Source organism: Cebus imitator, unplaced genomic scaffold (genome assembly GCF_001604975.1).
Source record: "Cebus imitator isolate Cc_AM_T3 unplaced genomic scaffold, Cebus_imitator-1.0 Scaffold107, whole genome shotgun sequence".
Lineage (NCBI taxonomy): Eukaryota > Metazoa > Chordata > Mammalia > Primates > Cebidae > Cebus > Cebus imitator.
The window spans coordinates 4,670,765-4,689,346 of record NW_016107422.1 but is presented as its reverse complement, the minus strand read 5'-3'; the positions used below and the strand labels follow the sequence as shown (position 1 = coordinate 4,689,346).

Here is an 18,582-nt window from a genome sequence, read left to right as displayed (position 1 = left end):
CCCAACCTGGACGACAGGCATGGGGGTGAGGGCGCCCACAGGGAAGAAGGCTCCCTTCAGCTGAGCTCAGTACTGGATGAAATGATCTTGGTGGAGCAGGAGGGAAAGTTCCAGGCAGGGGAAACAGAGGGGGTGTGTGGTGGCTGGGGGTGCCTGGCTAATCAAGGCAGGGGATGGTGGGTGCAGTGGCTCACGCCTGTAATCCTAGCACTTTGGGAGGCCAAGGCGTGTGGATCACGAGGTCAAGAGACCGAGGCCATCCTGGCCAACATGGTGAAACCTCATCTTTACTAAAAATACAAAAATTTGCCAGTCATGGTAGTGGGCACCTGTAGTCCCAGCTACTCAGGAGGCTGAGGCAGGAGAATCGCTTGAACCCAGGAGGAAGAGGTTTGCAGTGTGCTGAGATAGTGCCACTGCACTCCAGCCTGGCGACACAGAGAAACTCAGTCTCAGAAAGAAAAAGAAAAAAAAAGAAAGAAAGCTCAGGAAAGGACTGGGGGCCAGATCACAGGCCTTTGGAGGCGAAAAAGTCAAAACAGCTTCTATTTATTGGGAATGTCCTATCACACAGAAATTCACTTGGAAACTGAAGCTCAGAGAAGTTACCATGCCATAGTGGGAATAGGTGGGTATTTGTTCTCAAACAGCCTAGAGGAATGGGCAGTATTTGTGAGATCCCCGCTTCCCACCAATACCAAGTGAAGATGTGTTGTGTAGAGGTGTTCTCCATCTATTAAATATGGGGGTAGCCCTTGAATGAACGCTTCTAATCAGTCATCAACAGCCTTGTAAGATGAAAACCACCCTTAGCATGCTCTTGAAATACTGTACTTACCAGGGTGAGAAAAGGAGCTGACACATGTCAGCGAGATTTCTGGTTAGAGCTGAACTCGAGGGATTTTCCTACTAAACAGAATATTCCACTCTACAGGCATATGGCTGGATGACGGTTTTCTAATGTGAGGTTCATAATTACTAGTAAGTCTGAAGTGTTAGAACAACTTGATCATAGCAACATTCCTACTCAAGGTTCTGAAGCTGGGCTAACTAGAAGGAAGCATTTACGCCTCACACCTTCCAAAGTGCCTCCACGAAGAGCTGTCCTTCCTTGAATACCCTCCCCCACTCTGCTCTGGTGCAATCCCTGTCCCCTTTGCAGCCTGTGGAGCCCTCAGATGTCCCCTCCCTACCCCTTTCTATTCCCTCCCTCCAGCGGAATGTCATTCTCCTTATGATCATGGACAACGCTGTCAGAACACTCTCATGGCAGCCAATACAGCACAAGCCAATAACAGATTTCTGCATTCACTGAGCAAGTATTTATGATGTTACCTGGCTCCCCGCCAGACACTGGGGAGACAAGGGTGGAGACGGGGCGCTGCCTGCATCGGGCACGCTGGGGGACAGCTACCCTGTCAGGTGTGCCATCCTCACCTCCATCTGGCAAGGTGGGCGAATAGGGGAGTCCAAACAGGTGACCTGGGGTGGGGGGTGGGCTATTCTCTGATTAGGGGAACAGAGAGAGAACAGGGGACAAAGTAGAAAGTAAATGGAGATGAATAAGTTATGTCTATGGGTCTGAAGCTGGAGAAAGAAGTCTGGGCTTCAAAAGAGATTTTGGAGGCAACAGCTCACAAGGATACGACCCTGAAACTGTGGCTGAAGGGGCTGAGTGCTCAGTCCCGCCAAGGACGAGGATGCTTCTGAGTACTGGTGTCACTTCATGTAGCAGGTGGCATCAGGCTGCCAGGTAGTCAGAAAGAGAACAGGCGGGAGCAGTGCCAGTAAACTTCCGGAGCTTTCAGTAACAGGTAAGCTGGAGAGGCGAAGAGGAGGAGCCACAGTCTGAAGTCAAGAAGCACTGTAGCTGGGACCGAGATCCCGTGGGGGGAGGCTGTCTCAGGTGAGAGCAGCCCTGCTTACAAAAGCACTCCCAAGAGACAAAGGCAAGCCATGAGCCACTCCTTACAAGTCACTCTTGGTCCCTAGAGATGTGTTCACAAGTCATCCTCCAAAGCACAACTTTATTTCCAGAAAGGAAAGGACACATAAAATAGGACTGTCCTGTGCAGATGTCTGGTAGCCTCAGTGTGGGGGCCAAATGCCCCCCAGCCATTAGAAAGACAGATCTTGCAAGTTCCATTCATGGTGCACTCGCCCATTCATTCGTGTTTCCCGAGTGCCTGCTCAGTGCTGGGACAGCTGAGGATGGACGTTCCTGCCATCGTGCTCTGGAGGACACAGGCAAACATTTAAACAGTGACACAGTGTGGCAGGGGTCACAGTTAGGGCTGCTGTAGGGTGGCTATGGACCTCAACACTTCATTCTGCAAAGCCGAGGGCAAACCTTGGCTCAAACTCCTTCCTGAAGCCCCCCATGTTCAACTGTTCTTCATCCAGGAGCCCAGCAGTGCTGCCAGTGAAGTTTAAGAAGCCCATTCAGACCCAGCATATCCCAAGTTTTCTTCCCTTATGCAGACTGACAGCTTTACTTACAGAATTCACTTTATGACAAAAACTGTACTAGAACTTATCACAAAACTAGCTTTATTATATTTTTCTCAGTTAGATTTTTGTGTTAAATATCTTCACTGTCCTGGTGACTTCTGGTTCTTATTTTCTTGATGCATATAATGTCCTCAGCCTGTGTGGGAAGAAAAACATAGAACTCTTAAGTAATTTAAACACCCATTTTCGTAATGGACCCTCCTCTGCAAAACCCCAAAGGCGTACTAGGTATTATGCAGGTTCTTAGTTGTAGAAAATTAATTTTGAGGTTGGAAATAAGTTTTAAAATATATTCCATTAGAGTTGTTTTTTCTTGACTTAAACTGCTTTTATTATGCAGTTTTTTACGCTTAAATACCGTGATCTTTTCATACAAAAGTTCCTAACGCATTTTTAAGCTGACAAATAATAAAACAAAATTTCTTCATCAATACATACATTTTCACAAACTAAAAAATGTCACTCAGAAAAAGTGAGCTCAGCCAGGATTGAGTCTCTTGGTTCTCCTAAACCAAGCAACCCCTGTGGACAGAACCATCCCCACCTTGCACGGATGGGGACCTGCCTTGGTCTTCACTCCTGCAGTGGTTTTCACCTCTTGGCTAAGCGGGAGGGACCGTGGTGAAAAGCATGCCTATAAGCTTCTTACTGGAAAAAAATTTATCTTATATATGCATTTTCCGGGCCTACCAACACCCACTGAAGAACACAGCAATAGAGGAGTATGTCGGAGGTCTCCTGGGTGCTTGAGTGAGAAGGCTGGAACGCCCCCAGCAGAACACACCAGGCCTGGCTTAGCCTTGGGCCTGGTTGCCCTGTGTTTAGGAATCATCCTAGTTAAAAGATTTGCTTTTACCCTTCTTTGGTTTCATTCTGATAAAGCAGCACCTTCCAGACTGTGAATTTGGCAAGGGTTTGGAGCCTGAGTTTGATGTAAGGCTGGAAGGGTGAACGTGCTGACCCACATTAGCTGTGTACCCGGTGTCCCTGTGTCTCTAGGACCTCGTCTGGCACTATCAGGTGTCTTTTTCTTCCAGCCTGTTCCAGAAGTACAGTCCCAGAAGTACAGTCTCTGACTTAGGACACCAGTGTGGCAGTATCCTCTGAGCCTCTCCTCCTCTTCCCTCTATGGTACAGCTATAGGCATTTCCCAACTAGGACTTCCTGCCCACCACCAGACACACAAGTCCCCCTTCCACTGGCTGCCTGGCTATGTAGCAGGTCCTGGGGACACCTGGGAACCTTTCATCTTCTTGGCAGCTGAAGCGTCCTAGTTTGTGCTGAAGAGGTCTGTGGTTGGACAGCTGTACTCGCCAGGATTCTATATCTGAGAGGTTATTGCTACATGAGTTTCGCTTGCTGAACTCAGAATATGGTAGTTTAAGGCCCAAATTTTGTGTGTGCTAAGAATTAAATTTATACCACTCACAAAAAGGTAGCAATTCAGCCTATCTTTATTTTAGCTAAACCAAGTATTCCCCAAAATAACACTAATGGAATTTAATCCTTACTACGGATTTGTCCACATGATAGTAATTACGAGTGGCTAAACTTGATGTGATTTCAGTAGCACTTAAAGCTCATTAGCTTAGATAGTCTCTGGCTGGAGGAGGGGTGGAGGGCAGAGGCACCTCCCACTGATCAGGAACTCTCGCATAATGAGTATGTGCCTCAGGGACACCTCAACCTCTGTTCCTTCCACCTTTCCAAAGAATCCCTTGGAAAATTTTCTCTTTCAATAGTTTTTTTTTTTTTTTTTTTTTTTTTTTTTTTTACTTTTCGGTTTCAGTGGGTTTTTTTTGAACTACACAAAGGCTGAAGACATCTACCTACAATTGTATCATGAGGTACATCATAAGCAGTCAGAAATTAGCCAGTCGACAAATTCCTTTTCTTCCTGAAAAAAGTCTTCATAATGTGAATTTGCTATTTTAAGTGGAATTCTCAAAACAAACATAACAAAATATAACTAAAATGACAAAATATATGTCTTAGCTTAATATTCCTTCCACTAATGCAACTGGGAGCTGGCAGAGTGCTGTTCATGTTTTTGGTTGACCTTTGCAACCTTGGGCAAAAATACATCGAAACATTCTGTCTCTTTTAAAAAAGGAAAATGGTAAATGGCTTACCTTCTTCGGATTTTCTGCACACCTCTTGACGCCGCGCGTGACTCTCTGCACAGATTCACTCTCCAAAGTGCTTGCTGCAGACTGGCTTTTGGTCTTTCTTGATCTCAAATGCACGGAGTCTGAATTTCCCGCTTCTCCTTTCCCTTCCTGATTCTGCACGAGAATCCCCGTGCTCTTCTGCCCTTCACTCTCCTCTGCCACCTTAGGCTGGGAGCTCTTATTCTGTCTAACAGACCTCAAGCACCTTTTGTTTTCACTGGCTTTGCCTCTAGGTACGGCTTTCTGGGCTCCATCATCTGGACTCTGAATGTCCATCTCTTGGGAGGTCTTCATGGGCTTCTTTGCATTTCTGTTTATTTTCATTCTTCCTGCTAATATAAGGACCTCAGTTGTCGGCTGTTCTGCATCAGTCTTATTTTGGCGTCTGGCACGCAGAGACATTCCCTAAAGAAATGAGAAGACATCCACAAAATTCCAATAATTAGTAAAACAAACTTCAAAATTCAATAGGGAGAACAATCAACAGCAAACTAAAAGGAGAAATCATTTGAAAATTACCCACTGATGAATTTTCTAGGAGACCTGGCATCTAAGTAATGCCATGGTACTTTGCTCCTGTGGAGAACTGACTGTCTCTGCTGACAAATTATAAATAAGGAATTCAGGATAAATTTCAGTTATGATGCCTAATGAGATACATGTCAAATCTAATTTTTACAGTTTACATTATAGAAAGAAGCTCAGTTATTCATTCATTTACAGGGAGTACATGAATTTCTATTCCTTTAACGATCACTGCTAAGACAGAATAGGAAAATGTCATTTTCTGGGGTTTTTCCAAACTTCCCTGCATGTAGCAGGAACCTCTCTAACAGTCCGGACAGTTTTGTCCTTCTCAAGAATACACAGTCCCTGTTGATACTGTTCTGATAGTTAAAACAGTGACATAGATGGTATTTTTAACCCAGTTCTGGTGATAGTATCCAGAACACAGAGCTGAACCACCCACCCAGCCTCTGATAAATTTTTTAAACATCTGAAGATGAACATTACTCATTTGGCTCCTGAGAAACTTCTAAGTTTGCACTAATCATTTTTGACTAGTTCTTTTCCCAAATTAGTCTATTCCCTCTGTAGATCCCAAGAAGATTGTTTGCCATGGTCTGCAGTTATTCACCGTGTTGAATGAAACCCTTTGGGGAAAGGATAACCACTGATAAAGTCAGATCACATGCAAATTATAACACAGAAATTGACAACTACCCAAGATGATATTGAGTGATGCTGTAACACTCCCTCTCACCTTATTTTCAGGGACAGGGTCTTGGAATTTGTGTTCCTCTTTGTTGGCGTTCATGCTGTCGCTGTTCACCTCTTCCGCAGGTTCACTTCTTTTTGCAGAAATCCTCAAGCTTCTCTTCATGACGACCAAGGGTTCGGGTGACTTGGCTCTCACCCTGGGAGGAATCCTCTGCTTCTTGCTGGCCGGCAGCTCCTCCACGATTTCCTCTGGCACGGGCACAAAGCGCAGCCTCTTAGTTCCTGTGACGGTTCCATCTTTTCCACATCCCCTCTTGCGGGGCGGTGGGGGCAGGGAAGAGTTGCTTTTGCTTTGTGATTTTACAAGGTCTCTGGTGCCTACCTGGTCTCTCACGGGTTCTACTTTAGGGGCCCGAAGAACTCTTCTGGATATTTTTAGAGGTTTTCCACTGTCAGGTGTTTGCTTTGGAGTGCCTATAAAGCTGTCAGCACCATTTGCCAGTTCCTCAGTGTGGCCTGGTGTTTGAGAGAGCTCTTGAAAGCTGGCCAGATCTTCTGGGGGTTGGGCCTTTTCCTTAGATGCTCGTGGCCGTCTCCTGCTGCCAATGACATTTTCTGGGCCCAGCTTCTGCTTTGCAGGTTGCTTAAATGCTTTCACCCCATTGCCTTCACCTGCTGCTGGTTCTTTGTCGGTGTGCGTGGTCTCCCCTGATGCTGGTGTGAGCTGGCCGGCTGCTAAGGGCTCTTCTTTCACTTCTACTTTCTGGGCACGTGCCCTAGGCCGTCTCTTTGAGCTTATTGCAGTGTCTACTGGTTCTGGCAATGATTTGCAGGGTATTTTAGTGGTTTTGTCATCAGTCATTGATTCTTTAGGGTGACCTGGTGCTGGGTCTTGGAAGCCAGCTAGGTCTTCTAGGGCGTGGGCGTTTTCCCTGGGTGCTCTTGGCCGTCTCCTGCTGCCAGTTACACATGCTGCTGGAGCCAGTGTCTGCTTTGCGGATTCCTTAGATGTTTTGATGCCTTTACCTTTACCTACTGATTCTTTGTCTGCATCTGCCATTTCCCCTGATGTCTGTGTGAACTTGCCGACTGCTGATGGCTCTTCTTTCACTTCCACTTTCTGGGCATGTGTCCTGAGATGCCTCTTGGTGCTTGTTCTGGTGTCTGCTAGTTCTAGTAGGGGAGATTTGCAGGGTATTTTGGCGGCTTTGCCAGTAGTCAGTGATTCCTGAGTGTGACCTGGTGTTTCAGAAAGCTCTTTGAAGCCAGCCAGGTCTTCCAGGGGTTGGGCCTTTGCCTTAGGTGCTCTTGGCCTTCTCCTGCTGGGTTCCTCTACTCCTGGGCTCGGTGTCTTCTTGGCACGTTGCTTGACTACTTTGATGCCTTCACCATCACTCATTGGTTCTGTGTGTGTGTGTGCGCTTTGCCCTGATGTTTTTGTGAGCTTCTGAACTGCTGAGAGCTCCTCTTTCACTTCTTTCTTGAGACGTGTCCTGGGGCATCTCTTTGTGTTCTTGGCAGTGTCTGCTAGTTCTGGTGGGGGAGATTTGCAGGGAATTTTGGTGTTTTTGTCAGTAGTCATAAACTCTTCACTGTGACCTGGTGCTGGGATGAGCTCTTTGAAGACACCTGGGTCTTCCAGAACATGGGCCTTTTCCTTACGAGTTCTCAGCTGCCTCTTGCTACCAGTTACACTTGCTGCTGGGTCCACGATCTGCTCTGGAGACTCCTTAAAGGCTTTGATGCTCTTACCACCTCCTGTTGGCTCTGTGTGTGTTTGTACAGTCTTCCCTGACGTCCGTGTGAGCTTGCCGGCTGTGAGGAGCTCTTCTTTCATGCCCGCTTTCACCAGGGATACCTTGAGCCGTTGCCTGGAGCTTCTTGAGGTTTTGAATGGCTCTGGCTGTGGAGATTTGCATGATACTCCTGTGATCTTGTCATCAGTCATTGATTCCTCAGTGTGATCTGGTGTCTGGAAAAGCTCTTTGAAGCCAGCCAGGTCCTCGAGAGCCTCAGCCTTTTCCTTAGGAGTTTGTGGCCGTCTCTTGCTACCAGGTAAATTTCCTGGCAAGTCCAGTTTCTGCACTGGAGTTTCCACAAATGTGTTCCTGTTTTTCTCATCACTTACTGCTGGTTTAGGTGTGTGCATGGCTTTGCCTGCTAATGGCGTTAGCTTCCTGAGTGCTAAGAATTCTTCCTCTACTTCTGCTTTCCTGAGACTTCTCTTGGGCCGTTGAATTGTGCTTCTTGGGGTGTCCACTGGGTCTGGTTGTGGAGATTTACAGCCTATTTTGGTAGTTTTCTCGTCAGTAGTGGGCTTGTCCATGCCTGGGGTCTGGAAGAGCTCTTTGAAGCCAGCCAGGTCTTCTAGAGCCTGGGCCTTTTCCTTAGGAGTTTGTGGCCTTCTCTTGCTGCCAGGTAAATTTCCTGGCAGGTCCACTTTCTGCACTGGAGTTCCCATCAATGCTTTAATGTCTTTCTCAGCATCTGCTGCTGGTTTGGGTAAGTGCATGGCTTTGCCTGCTGATGTCTTCCTGAGTGTTAAGAATTCTTCCTCTATGTCTGCTTTCCTGAGGCTTCTCTTGGGCTGTGCCTGGAAGCTTGTTGGGGTGTCTGCTGGGTCTGATTGTGGAGATTTGCAGGCTATTTTGGTAGTTTTCTCATTAGTCCTGGGCTTATCAGTGACTACTGGTGTCTGGAAGAGCTCTTTCAAGCCGGTCAGGTCTTCTAGGGATTGGGCCTTTCTCTTAGGAGTTCTTGGCTGCTTCTTGCTGCCAGTTACACTTGCTGCTGGGTCCAGTTTCTGTTTAGCAGTTTCCTTAAACACTTTGATGCCTGTATCCGCATCTCCTGGTGCTTTGTCTGTGTGTGTTGTTCCCCCTGGTGTCTGTGTGAGCCTCTTCAGGGCTGAGAGCTCTTCCACTACATTCCTTTTCCCCAAAGGTGTCTTGGGCTGCCTTCTTGTGCTTGTTGGGGTGTCCACTGATTCTGGTGGTGATTTGCAGGGTATGTTGGTGGTTTTGTCATCAGTCTTTGATTCCTCAGTGTGACCTGGTGTCTGGAAAAGCTCTTTGAAGCCGGCCAGGTCTTCTAGTGATTGGGCCTCTTCCTTAGGTGTTCTTGGCCACCTCTTCATCCCAGTTACATAGTCTGCTGAGTCCAGCATCTGCTTTGCAGACTCCTTAAATGCTCTGATGCTCTTTCCATTGCGTGCTGGCCCTCTGTGTGTGTGCGTGGTCTCCCCGGACGTCTGCGTCAGTTTGACGACTGCTAGGACCTCTTCTTTCACGCTTGCTTTCCCGAGGGATGTCTTGAGCCGTCGCTTGGAGCTTGTTGGGGTTTTGACTGGGTCTGGTTGTGGAGATTTGCAGGATACTTTTGTGATTTTGTCAGTAGCTGTTGATTCCTCAGTGTGATCTGGTGTCTGGAAGAGCTCTCTGAAGCCAGCCAATTCTTCTAGAGCATGGGCCTGGGCCCGCTCCTTAGGAGTTTGTGGCCGTCTCTTGCTACGAGGTAAATTTCCTGGCACGTCCGGTTTCTGCACTGGAGTCCCCACAAATGTGCTATCTTTGTCTTCACCTACTGCTGGCTTAGGTGTGTGCATGACTTTCCCTCCTAATGGCGTTAGTTTCCTGAGTGCTGAAAATTCTTTCTCTATGTCTGTTTTCCTGAGACTTCTCTTTGGTCGTTGCTTTGTGCTTGTTGGGGTATCCACTGGGTTCGGTTGTGGAGATTTGCAGGGTATTTTAGTGGTTTTCTTGTCAGTTGTGGGGTTATCAGTGCATGGTGTCTGGAAGAGCTCTTTGAAGCCAGTCAGGTCTTCTAGAGCCTGGGCCTTTTCCTTAGGAGTTTGTGGCCGTCTCCTGCTGCCAGGTAAATTTCCTGGCAGGTCCAGTTTCTGCACTGGAGTTCTCATCAATGCATTGATGTCTTTCTCTTCACTTCCTGCCGGTTTGGGTGTGTGCGTGGCTTTGCCTGCTGAGGGCGTTAGTTTCCTAAATGCTAAAAATTCTTCTTCTGCGTCTGCTTTCCTGAGACTTCTCTTGGGCTGTGGCTTGGAGCTTGTTGGGATGTCCACTGGGTCTGGTGGTGAAGAGCTGTAGAGTATTTTTGTAGTTATTTCATTAGTCATTGATTCCTTAGTGTGACCTGGTGTCTGGAAGAGCTCTTTGAAGCCGACCAGGTCTTCAGGGACTTCAGCCTTTTCCTTAGAATTTTTTGGCTGCCTCTTGCTGCCAGTTAGACTTGCTGCTGGGTCTAAGATCTGCTTTGGGGACTCTTTAACTGCTCTGATGCTCTTGCCATCTCCTGTTGGCTCTGTGTGTGTGTGTGTCGTCCCCACTGGCATCTGTGTGATCTTGCCAACTGCTAGGAGCTCTTCTTTCTCACCCACCTTCCCCAGGGATGTCCTGAGCCATCGCTTGGAGCTTGCTGGGGTTTTGTCTGGGTCTGGTTGTGAAGATTTGCAGGCTATCCTGGCAGGTTTTTCATAAGTCATTGATTCCTCAGGGTGACCTGGGGTCTGGAACAGCTCTTTGAGGCCAGCCAGGTCTTCTACAGCCTGGGCCTTTTCCTTAGGAGTTTGTGGCCGTCTCTTGCTGCCAGTTAAGTTTTCTGGCAGATCCAGTTTCTGCACTGGAGTTCCCGCAACTGCATTGATGTTTTCCTCATCATCTACTGCTGGTTTGGGTGTGTGCGTGGCTTTGCCTGCTGATGATGTTCGTTTCCTGAGGGCTGAGAATTCTTCTACGTCTGCTTTCCTGAGACTTCTCTTGGACTCTGCCTGGAAGCTTGTTGGGGTGTCCACTGGGTCTGGTTGTGGAGATTTGCAGACTATTTCGGTAGTGTTTTCATCAGTTGTGGGCTTATCAGTGCATACTTGTATCTGGAAGAGCTCTTTCGAGCCAGTCAGGTCTCCTAGGGATTGGGCCTTTCTCTTAGGAGTTCTTGGCTGCTTCTTGCTGCCAGTTACACTTGCTGCTGAGTCCAGTTTCTGCTTAGCAGTTTCCTTAAACGCTTTGATGCCTGTATCCTCACCTCCTGGTGCTTTGTCTGTGTGTGTGGTTTCCCCTGATGCCTGTGTGAGCCTCTTCAGGGCTAAGAGCTCTTTCTCTATATCTCTTTCTCCCAAAGGTGTCTTAGGCCGCCTTCTTATGCTTGTTGGGGTATCTGCTGATTCTGGTGGAGAAGATTTGCGGGGCATCTTAGTGGTTTTGCCAGCAGCCACTGCTTCCTCAGGGTGACCAGGGGTCTTGAAGAGCTCTTTGAAGCCAGCCAGGTCTTCTAGAGCCTGGGCCTTTTCCTTAGGAGTTTGTGGCCGTCTCTTACTCCCGATTAAGTTATCTGGCAGGTCCAGTTTCTGCACTGGAGTTCCCACAAATGTGTTGATGTCTTTCTCTTCACCTACTGCTGGTTTAGGTGTGTGCATGGCTTTTCCTGCTGATGGCGTTAGTTTCCTGAGTGCTAAGAATTCTTCCTCTATGTCTGCTTTCCTGAGACTTCTCTTGAGCCGTTGTTTTGTGCTCGTTGGGGTGTCCACTGGGTCTGGTTGTAGAGATTTGCAGCGTATTTTAGTGCTTTTGCCAGCAGCCACTGATTCCTCGGTGTGACCAGGAGTCTGGAAAAGCTCTTTAAAGCCAGCCAGGTCTTCTAGAGCCTGGGCCTTTTCCTTAGGAGTTTGTTGCTGTCTCTTGCTGCCAGGTAAATTTCCTATCAGGTCCAGTTTCTGCACTGGAGTTCTCATCAATGCTTTAATGTCTTTCTCATTACCTGCTGCTGGTTTGGGTGTGTGCATGGCTTTCCCTGCTGATGGTGTCAGTTTCCTGAGTGCTAAGAGTTCTTCCTCTATGTCTGCTTTCCTGAGACTTCTCTTAGGCCGTTGCTTTGTGCTTGTTGGGGTGTCCACTGACTCTGGTGGTGGAGATTTGCTGGGTATGTTCGTAGTTTTGTCATCAGTCATTGATTCCTCAGTGTGACCTGGCGTCTGGAAGAGCTCTTTGAAGCCGGCCAGGTCTTCCAGTGATTGGGCCTCTTCCTTAGGCGTTCTTGGCCACCTCTTCATTCCAGTTACATAGGCTACTGGGTTCAGGATCTGCCTCGGAGACTCCTTAAATGTTCTGATGCTCCTTCCATCTCCTGCTGGCTCTGTGTGTGTGTGTGTGGTCTCCCCTGGTGTCCGTGTGAGCTTGCCTGCCGCAAGGGGCTCTTCTTTCACACCCACTTTCCCCAGGGATGTCTTGGGCCATTGCTTCATGCGTGTTGGGGTGTCTATTGGTTCTGGCTGTAATGACTTGCAGGGCATTTTAGTGATTTTGCCCTTCTCACTCTCTGGTGCCTTGGCATGATCTTGGGTTTGGAGGAGCTCCTGGCCATGAGCCAGGTCTTTCGTGCGTTCTGTATCAGGCAAGCTCTTGAGGTCTGTTAGGTCAGACACTCGTTCAGCTTTCTGCCCCCAGGTTCTTCTTGATCTCTTCACTGCTTCCATCTTTTCAACATTTTCTTTTAATTCAATATTTTCCTTATACGTCTCAAAGGGTCTTTCGATTTCCTTCATCTCTCCTCCTCTCTTCCGCTGCAGTGGTGTTGTCTTCTGACACCTTCCTATGATGTGGTCGGCAACGCCAGTATTTGTTCCTTCACTCTTGCTTTCTTCGGGTAGCTTCTGTACGTTTCTGAGCTCGGTAGACCTTCTTAGCTTGTTTGCACTGGATACTGTCTTTGAAGGCTCTGTCTCAGTATCTGAAGTCTTCATCTCCACAGAAGTCATTTTGTAGGTGTTCCTAGGAGTTTCTGCTGTGTTTCCATTTTCTCTAATACTCGGCCGTGTTAAGGCAGGGCTTACAGAACACCTATCAGACAGTTCTTTTGCTGCCTTCCGTGCACTGAAGAACGCATTTCCTCCTGAAATAAAAACATCTATAATAAATACATTCTATGCGTATCTTATGTCAATCTAGTACTGAAGCCTCATAAAATATAGTAAAAAACTAAATTCATATCTACTTAACAATATAAGGCTACTTGTGTGTCTATAAATCTGTCTTATATAAAAGCCATGCACAATTAAGGATAATGTTATTTGGTGCTACAGTGGAGTCATCATTAAACAAAAGTTAGACGCTAAAATGATTACAGAAGGCAAAAATATTGCTTAAGAAGGATCCTCCAAAAGTTGCCATGCCCTGTGTCACTGACATTAATATAGGCATTTTTTTTCTTTAACCATTAGAAACAAACAGCTGTTTCTTACCTTAAATCACCAATAAAATAACATGGGTTATCCTTGCGTGGTTAGGGTCTATATCACACAGGAAATATTCACCTACCACAAACATCTTCAGGGTAGCAAGCTGTTCTCTCTATGACAGGAACACAGTAACCAGTGCCAAATGAGAGATTAGACAGATTCTCATCTCCCATCTCACATTCAACCCGGGCCTGCTCCCACCTAAAAGGTTAGCAGGAATAATTGCACAGTATATAAACTGTTATCTTTCTGCTTTGTAATTTGCAATAATTTTGAATTTGAATAATCTATATGTAAGTATGGTGAGAAATCATTGTACTTTTTTGCCATGTCTTCCTGGTTACTTAAAGAAGCCAAAAGTGTACACAGGTCATCTACACATATTAACGGAGTCTTTCGTTCTCTGTAAGTCAATGAATGCCTGTGTTTCAATCAACTGCTGATTGAAATCTCCCTTTCAATTAGAACAGAGAAGATGGAAATGGTATTTTGTGCCTGGAACATTTGTTTTAGAGAAGTAATATCATACTGCTTGCAAAAGATAATACTGCACGTTCCTATCCCAAAACATCACCGTGGTAGGAAAAAAAGGAAACCAACCAAAACTCTCTGAGGTGGGTAGCAAAGGTTCTTCTCCTGAATTAGTTACTTGAACCTTTTTCCCAAGCAAATTCTCTGAATTTGAAATAGCGATGTGGCATGTGCTCGTCAACTGTGGTTGCTCCTTCACTGGGGTCTTGAACATTTCAGCTATTCCTGTTAAATGAAAATATTTGAAAAGTGATTAACATATTGCTAACATTCAAACAACCATACCAGTCCTCACCTGTAAGGTGTAAATGGTGTGAAATAATAGTAGATTCCTCCCTAGAATTCCTGGTACATAGGCCTCATAAAAAGGGTGATTCCATTAATAATGTACTTATTGTGTAAAAAAGAGAGCAAAGAGAAGATATGCGATGTTCTTTGCTTTGCTTTTCTTGGGAAGGAAACAAATGAAGTTAGTTGACCTTTGTGGTCTTTCTAACTAGTCCTCACACATGAGCTCTAGAACATGGAAGCTGGGATCTAAAATCCAAACGCCTTCATGCTTCTCAAAGTCTTGGGTGCTCAGTTCTAGGTTTTAAGTACAAATAACGTGTGCCCACATTTTAGAAAACGACAAAGGGCTGCCCATTTTTAGTACTGTCACTTAAAAATACATATATATTTTAAAAATCTATTTATCATTTTCATTCCATTTTAACACCAAAAAGCAGTACTGACGTAATCTCAGGAAAAAAAATAGTAACAAAGCAGTTTATATAGAAGTTGTAACTTTCTGCAAAACTCCTCTTAACCCATATTCTCCTTACCTGTATCATTCTGGCCTCATTGGATGCAAGTGCTATTTCAGCCTCATAGTCATACACAAAACTTTCGGGGGAAGCCTGTTCTGAAGCCTCCCTTCCAAACCAGTCCATTCACAAAAATCTCCCCTTCTACTTAAAGCCTAGGGTTTAGTCTTCAGCAGATGCTAATGTTCTGCAATGAGATGTACTCATACCAACAGGTGAGAACTGCTTGACTCTAGGAAACCATCTTAAAAGAAAGAATGCTGGGGACAATCCACTGTCCCACACACTGAATACTTAACATTTTTTTAAAAGTATTTTTGAGGGTTTGTTTTTAACATTTTGTAACATACATATTAGAACATTCATACATGTCTGTAATTTATAAACCTACTCCTAGATACATATCTACATTTTGGTTTAGGTTTTGCATTTCTGTCTTCTTGGTTTTTTTAAAAAGATAAATGAACGGATCCGAATATGACTCATCAGACGGTACCTGGCAGCCATTACAGAGGAGTACAACTCTTACAACTCAATCTGCCAGAAAACAGAAACAAGGTTTCCCCTGTTCACTTCAACTCCCACCACCCTTCCAAACTGTACACGGTAGAAACTACTGGGCAAATTACACAACAGAAAACCTACAGCTGCTCTCCTGCCACCAGCCCTAGCTGCTGCATCATCCCCACTTTAGCAAGTCAGGCCACACTTTCCTGAGTGGGAATTGAGTGCAAACATTTCTTCAACCATCAGTTGTTTACGGGAATCTTCTCATAGGGCCTTCTTTCAAGGAAGTTAAGCTGCCTAAAAAGTAAATCCTGAAGAAGCAAAATGTTGCTCATAAACAACTGAGCTACACCTGGGATAAACTGTTAGTGTAGCTGTAGGTAACAAGTTACGTCTCTTCCCTGTAAAGCGCCTTCCAGCTTTCTATGTATACGCTGCTCTCCAGGGTAAAGATATGCATTTGACATTTCCATACCTATTTCACGCAGGACATGTGATCCCCAAAATTATCAGAGACCTGTCCTTGCAAGCCAAACCAGCTTTATCTTCCCTGAATGCCATGACCCCAGAAAGTTGACTCAGTCATTTATTTTATAATCCCTTTCACAGCAGATAAACAAAGTTAGCAACCCAAACATTAACACAATAAAAAATAGTAGGGTCAAAAGATGTATAAGATCTAAGACTGTTTTTACCTGAAAGATCTTCCTTAAAGTCCCTTTTTTGGTTGGAAATGAAGTTGTTGAACATTCTGCAGGGTTGAGCAGGCAAATGTACCTTTTCAGTATAAGCTTTCCCTATTATTATGGTACAAGGAGAGTTTGCATGGCCTGTACTAAATTGACTGTGAACATTACCCGCAGGCTTCTGTAAAGAACAGGAAAGAGGTAAACAAGACGTTAAAGCATAAATCCACACTGAATGCAAGCTTCAGTGGCACTGGTATGGTAAAGCAGCCGCTCCCAGTGAGGCCCCTACCTTTGGAGTAGCAGGTCTTCTTTGTCTTTTGATCACTGATCTTTGAGGGCCATGTTTTACCACTTTAGTCTGTGTTTGTTTTGCACCAAGTTTTACTACATCTGCCCACGATTTTGCAACTGTCAACGGGAAAAGAAGATGAAACTTTTCAAAAACAAGTATTCATGAAAAAATTCACCTTAACATATGTGTTCTAATGCAAGACTAACCAATGAGATTGGCTTCAGAAGCACCGCTTCTTCTTTTGGAACATATCATCTGTAAAATACCATGTTGGCTGCGCCTGAGAGACGCTCTCTTTGAAGGCAGGTTGCCGCTCTTTCTCCCTCCTCTCTTAGAAACCTCTGTCTGAGATTTGCTGCTGGAAGCAGGGGCTGCTTGGCAGGACCTACGATCATTGGCAACCGGAGTTTTCCTAGGACTAGGGGCTGGAGGGCCTGTAACCAAGCTTTGTGCCGTCACTTCCAAGTGGATTTCTGAAGTTGACTGTTGTTCCGCTGATGGTTGAGGCTGTTCCTGATAAGACAAAATTGTTCACAACAAGCCTTAACAAGGATGTAACATCACTGGAATGACTGATGAAAAACTATTCGGTTAAGAATTTCAGCTGTTTAAATTTTGAAGCAACAAATGCTTAAGCCACTGTCTTTCAAGACTATGGTAGAGGTGAGACTGTCCCAGTAATTTAAGGAAGAAAAAGGAACTAGAAGCAAGCCAAGTCTGAACTGAGGTCATTTCAGGTAGAAAGATGGAAGAAACGTCCTGATAAGTGAAAAGACAGGCAGGGTCTGATCTCAGCCCCAGTAAATACCAGCCATGGGCACGCAGCCCCCGGCAGTCCACATGGAAGAAGGCCACTTGCCTCTGGGACCAGTAGCCTGAACTGGGACCAGTGGCCTGGTCCCAGAGGCAAGTGGAATGGAAACGGAGCCAGGCATCACTTTCTGCTCCTGCTGGGAAGAGAAGAAAAGAAAGACCGCCCAGGCCCTGCTACAAAGCTACAGGGCCATGGCTTCCCAGGGGTATAAAATGCAGGAAAGACAACACAGCAAAGGAACAGGTAAGCAATCGTTCTAAAAAGCTGAGGGTGTAAAATGTTGACATGCCATTGATGATTTTCCTTTACACCAGGTAAATGCCTTGACTATAGCCTTGTAACTCTAAAAGAAAATAAAACCATCCATAAGGATGGTGATGTATCAGAATTTTTGTGATTGGTGATGTATCCAGAATTTTTGTAATTGGCTGTCGTGGCAGTGCCTGCAGGTGATTACCTGGTGCTGTAAGTGTGGATGTCCGGGAACTTCTGCACTGAAAGGACAACACCAAGAACTCCCCCTACTTGGTTGCGTCAGCACCACGGTCAGGGACCCAGGGGCTCCTTTGCTGGCACCCACATCAGTGAGTTTTATTTCATCTTGTTTAAAACTTGTTTCTTAAAAAACTAAATAAATAAAGGTCTTCATCATAATTCTACTTGTGTCAGAATTTAGAAAGCAATATGGACCCAGTGTGTGAGCCACTGGATGTGAATGAGAATGCTAATTGTTCAACTCACCTTGATGATTTTCTTCAGGACAGGTGGAGTGTGCACTACCAGAGACTTCCTTTTGGTTGGGGTTTCTCCCCTTTTAAGAGGCGTATTAGGAGGCAAGTTTTCATCGAATAATTCAGGTCTTAGGTGCCCACCAAAGGACACACGCCTTCTTTTCAAAGGTATTCCCTCACTCTTATCTAAACAAATACAAACGTGGAAAGAGCAATGAAAAAACATACGAAGATTAGTGATTTATTTCACATTAGCATTAAAGACTAACCAAGTGAAAAGTCATAGAAACAGCACCTACAGCACACCTCCATTCTTGCGATCCTGGCGAAGCTTAAGCCACTAAAACTTCCTAAAGGACTGCAGGAGAGGCCACTAAGACATCCAGTTCCCACTGGACAGTACAAAGGCTTTCTTTAAAACATTGAAGCATTATGCGTGGACGTATGAAAGAGGAGTGTGAAGCAGTAGCTTTCACCTTGGAGCAAGGGGATGACAGCTGGAGAGAACTCTCTAAAGACATGCACTTGGGCTTCACTCAGTGACCAGAATACACGAGCTGTGAAAACTCCTCCAGGTGGTTCTGAGTCAATTCACGGGAGCCCAGCCTCAATTATACATCTTCCTGAGCCACCAGCTACCATAAATTCTTTGTCTAAGTGATGCTTCCCCTTTATGAGGCTTGGTGGAACACTAAGACTGCTATTACAGGCCTTATTTGATCGATAGCCTCACACCCCACCACTATGGGCCACCTGCAGAAACAGCCTGATAGTGCGAATACTGCGTCCGTGGCCTAGACAACTTTTCTTCTAAAAGCCAATCCCGAGGAGTATAGGAAGCTCCCAAGGAGCTACCACACCTGCTATAAAGGTCATATCTCTGCCACTCACTGGGTGGCCTTGGGTTGTCAGTTTCCTCATTTGTGACATAGATCTAAAAAGAAAACCTAGCCATGAGCACTCCTGCTGCACCAAGAATCAAGTGTTAATGTCTGCAAAGCATTTAGAAATTTGCCTGGCATATAACCTCATGGGTAGAGTCCAGTGTTTACAGTAAATTGTT

General features: G+C 45.6%; 1 protein-coding gene across 2 annotated transcripts in view; it reads right to left on the bottom strand.

The window, feature by feature from the left end:
- Positions 1-1,299: 1,299 nt before the first annotated feature.
- Positions 1,300-18,582, bottom strand: part of MKI67 (marker of proliferation Ki-67) — a 29,743-nt gene continuing 12,460 nt past the window's right edge. For both annotated transcript variants that reach the window (XM_017537883.2, XM_017537885.2), the window contains 8 exons: positions 17,530-17,705; positions 16,181-16,487; positions 15,972-16,090; positions 15,689-15,860; positions 13,750-13,905; positions 5,947-12,803; positions 4,644-5,087; positions 1,300-2,647 (listed from right to left, as the gene is read on the bottom strand). In XM_017537883.2, the coding sequence (XP_017393372.1) occupies positions 2,582-2,647; positions 4,644-5,087; positions 5,947-12,803; positions 13,750-13,905; positions 15,689-15,860; positions 15,972-16,090; positions 16,181-16,487; positions 17,530-17,705 (8,297 nt within the window). In that variant the 3' untranslated portion in view covers positions 1,300-2,581. The remainder of the gene's footprint in view (positions 2,648-4,643; positions 5,088-5,946; positions 12,804-13,749; positions 13,906-15,688; positions 15,861-15,971; positions 16,091-16,180; positions 16,488-17,529; positions 17,706-18,582) is intronic.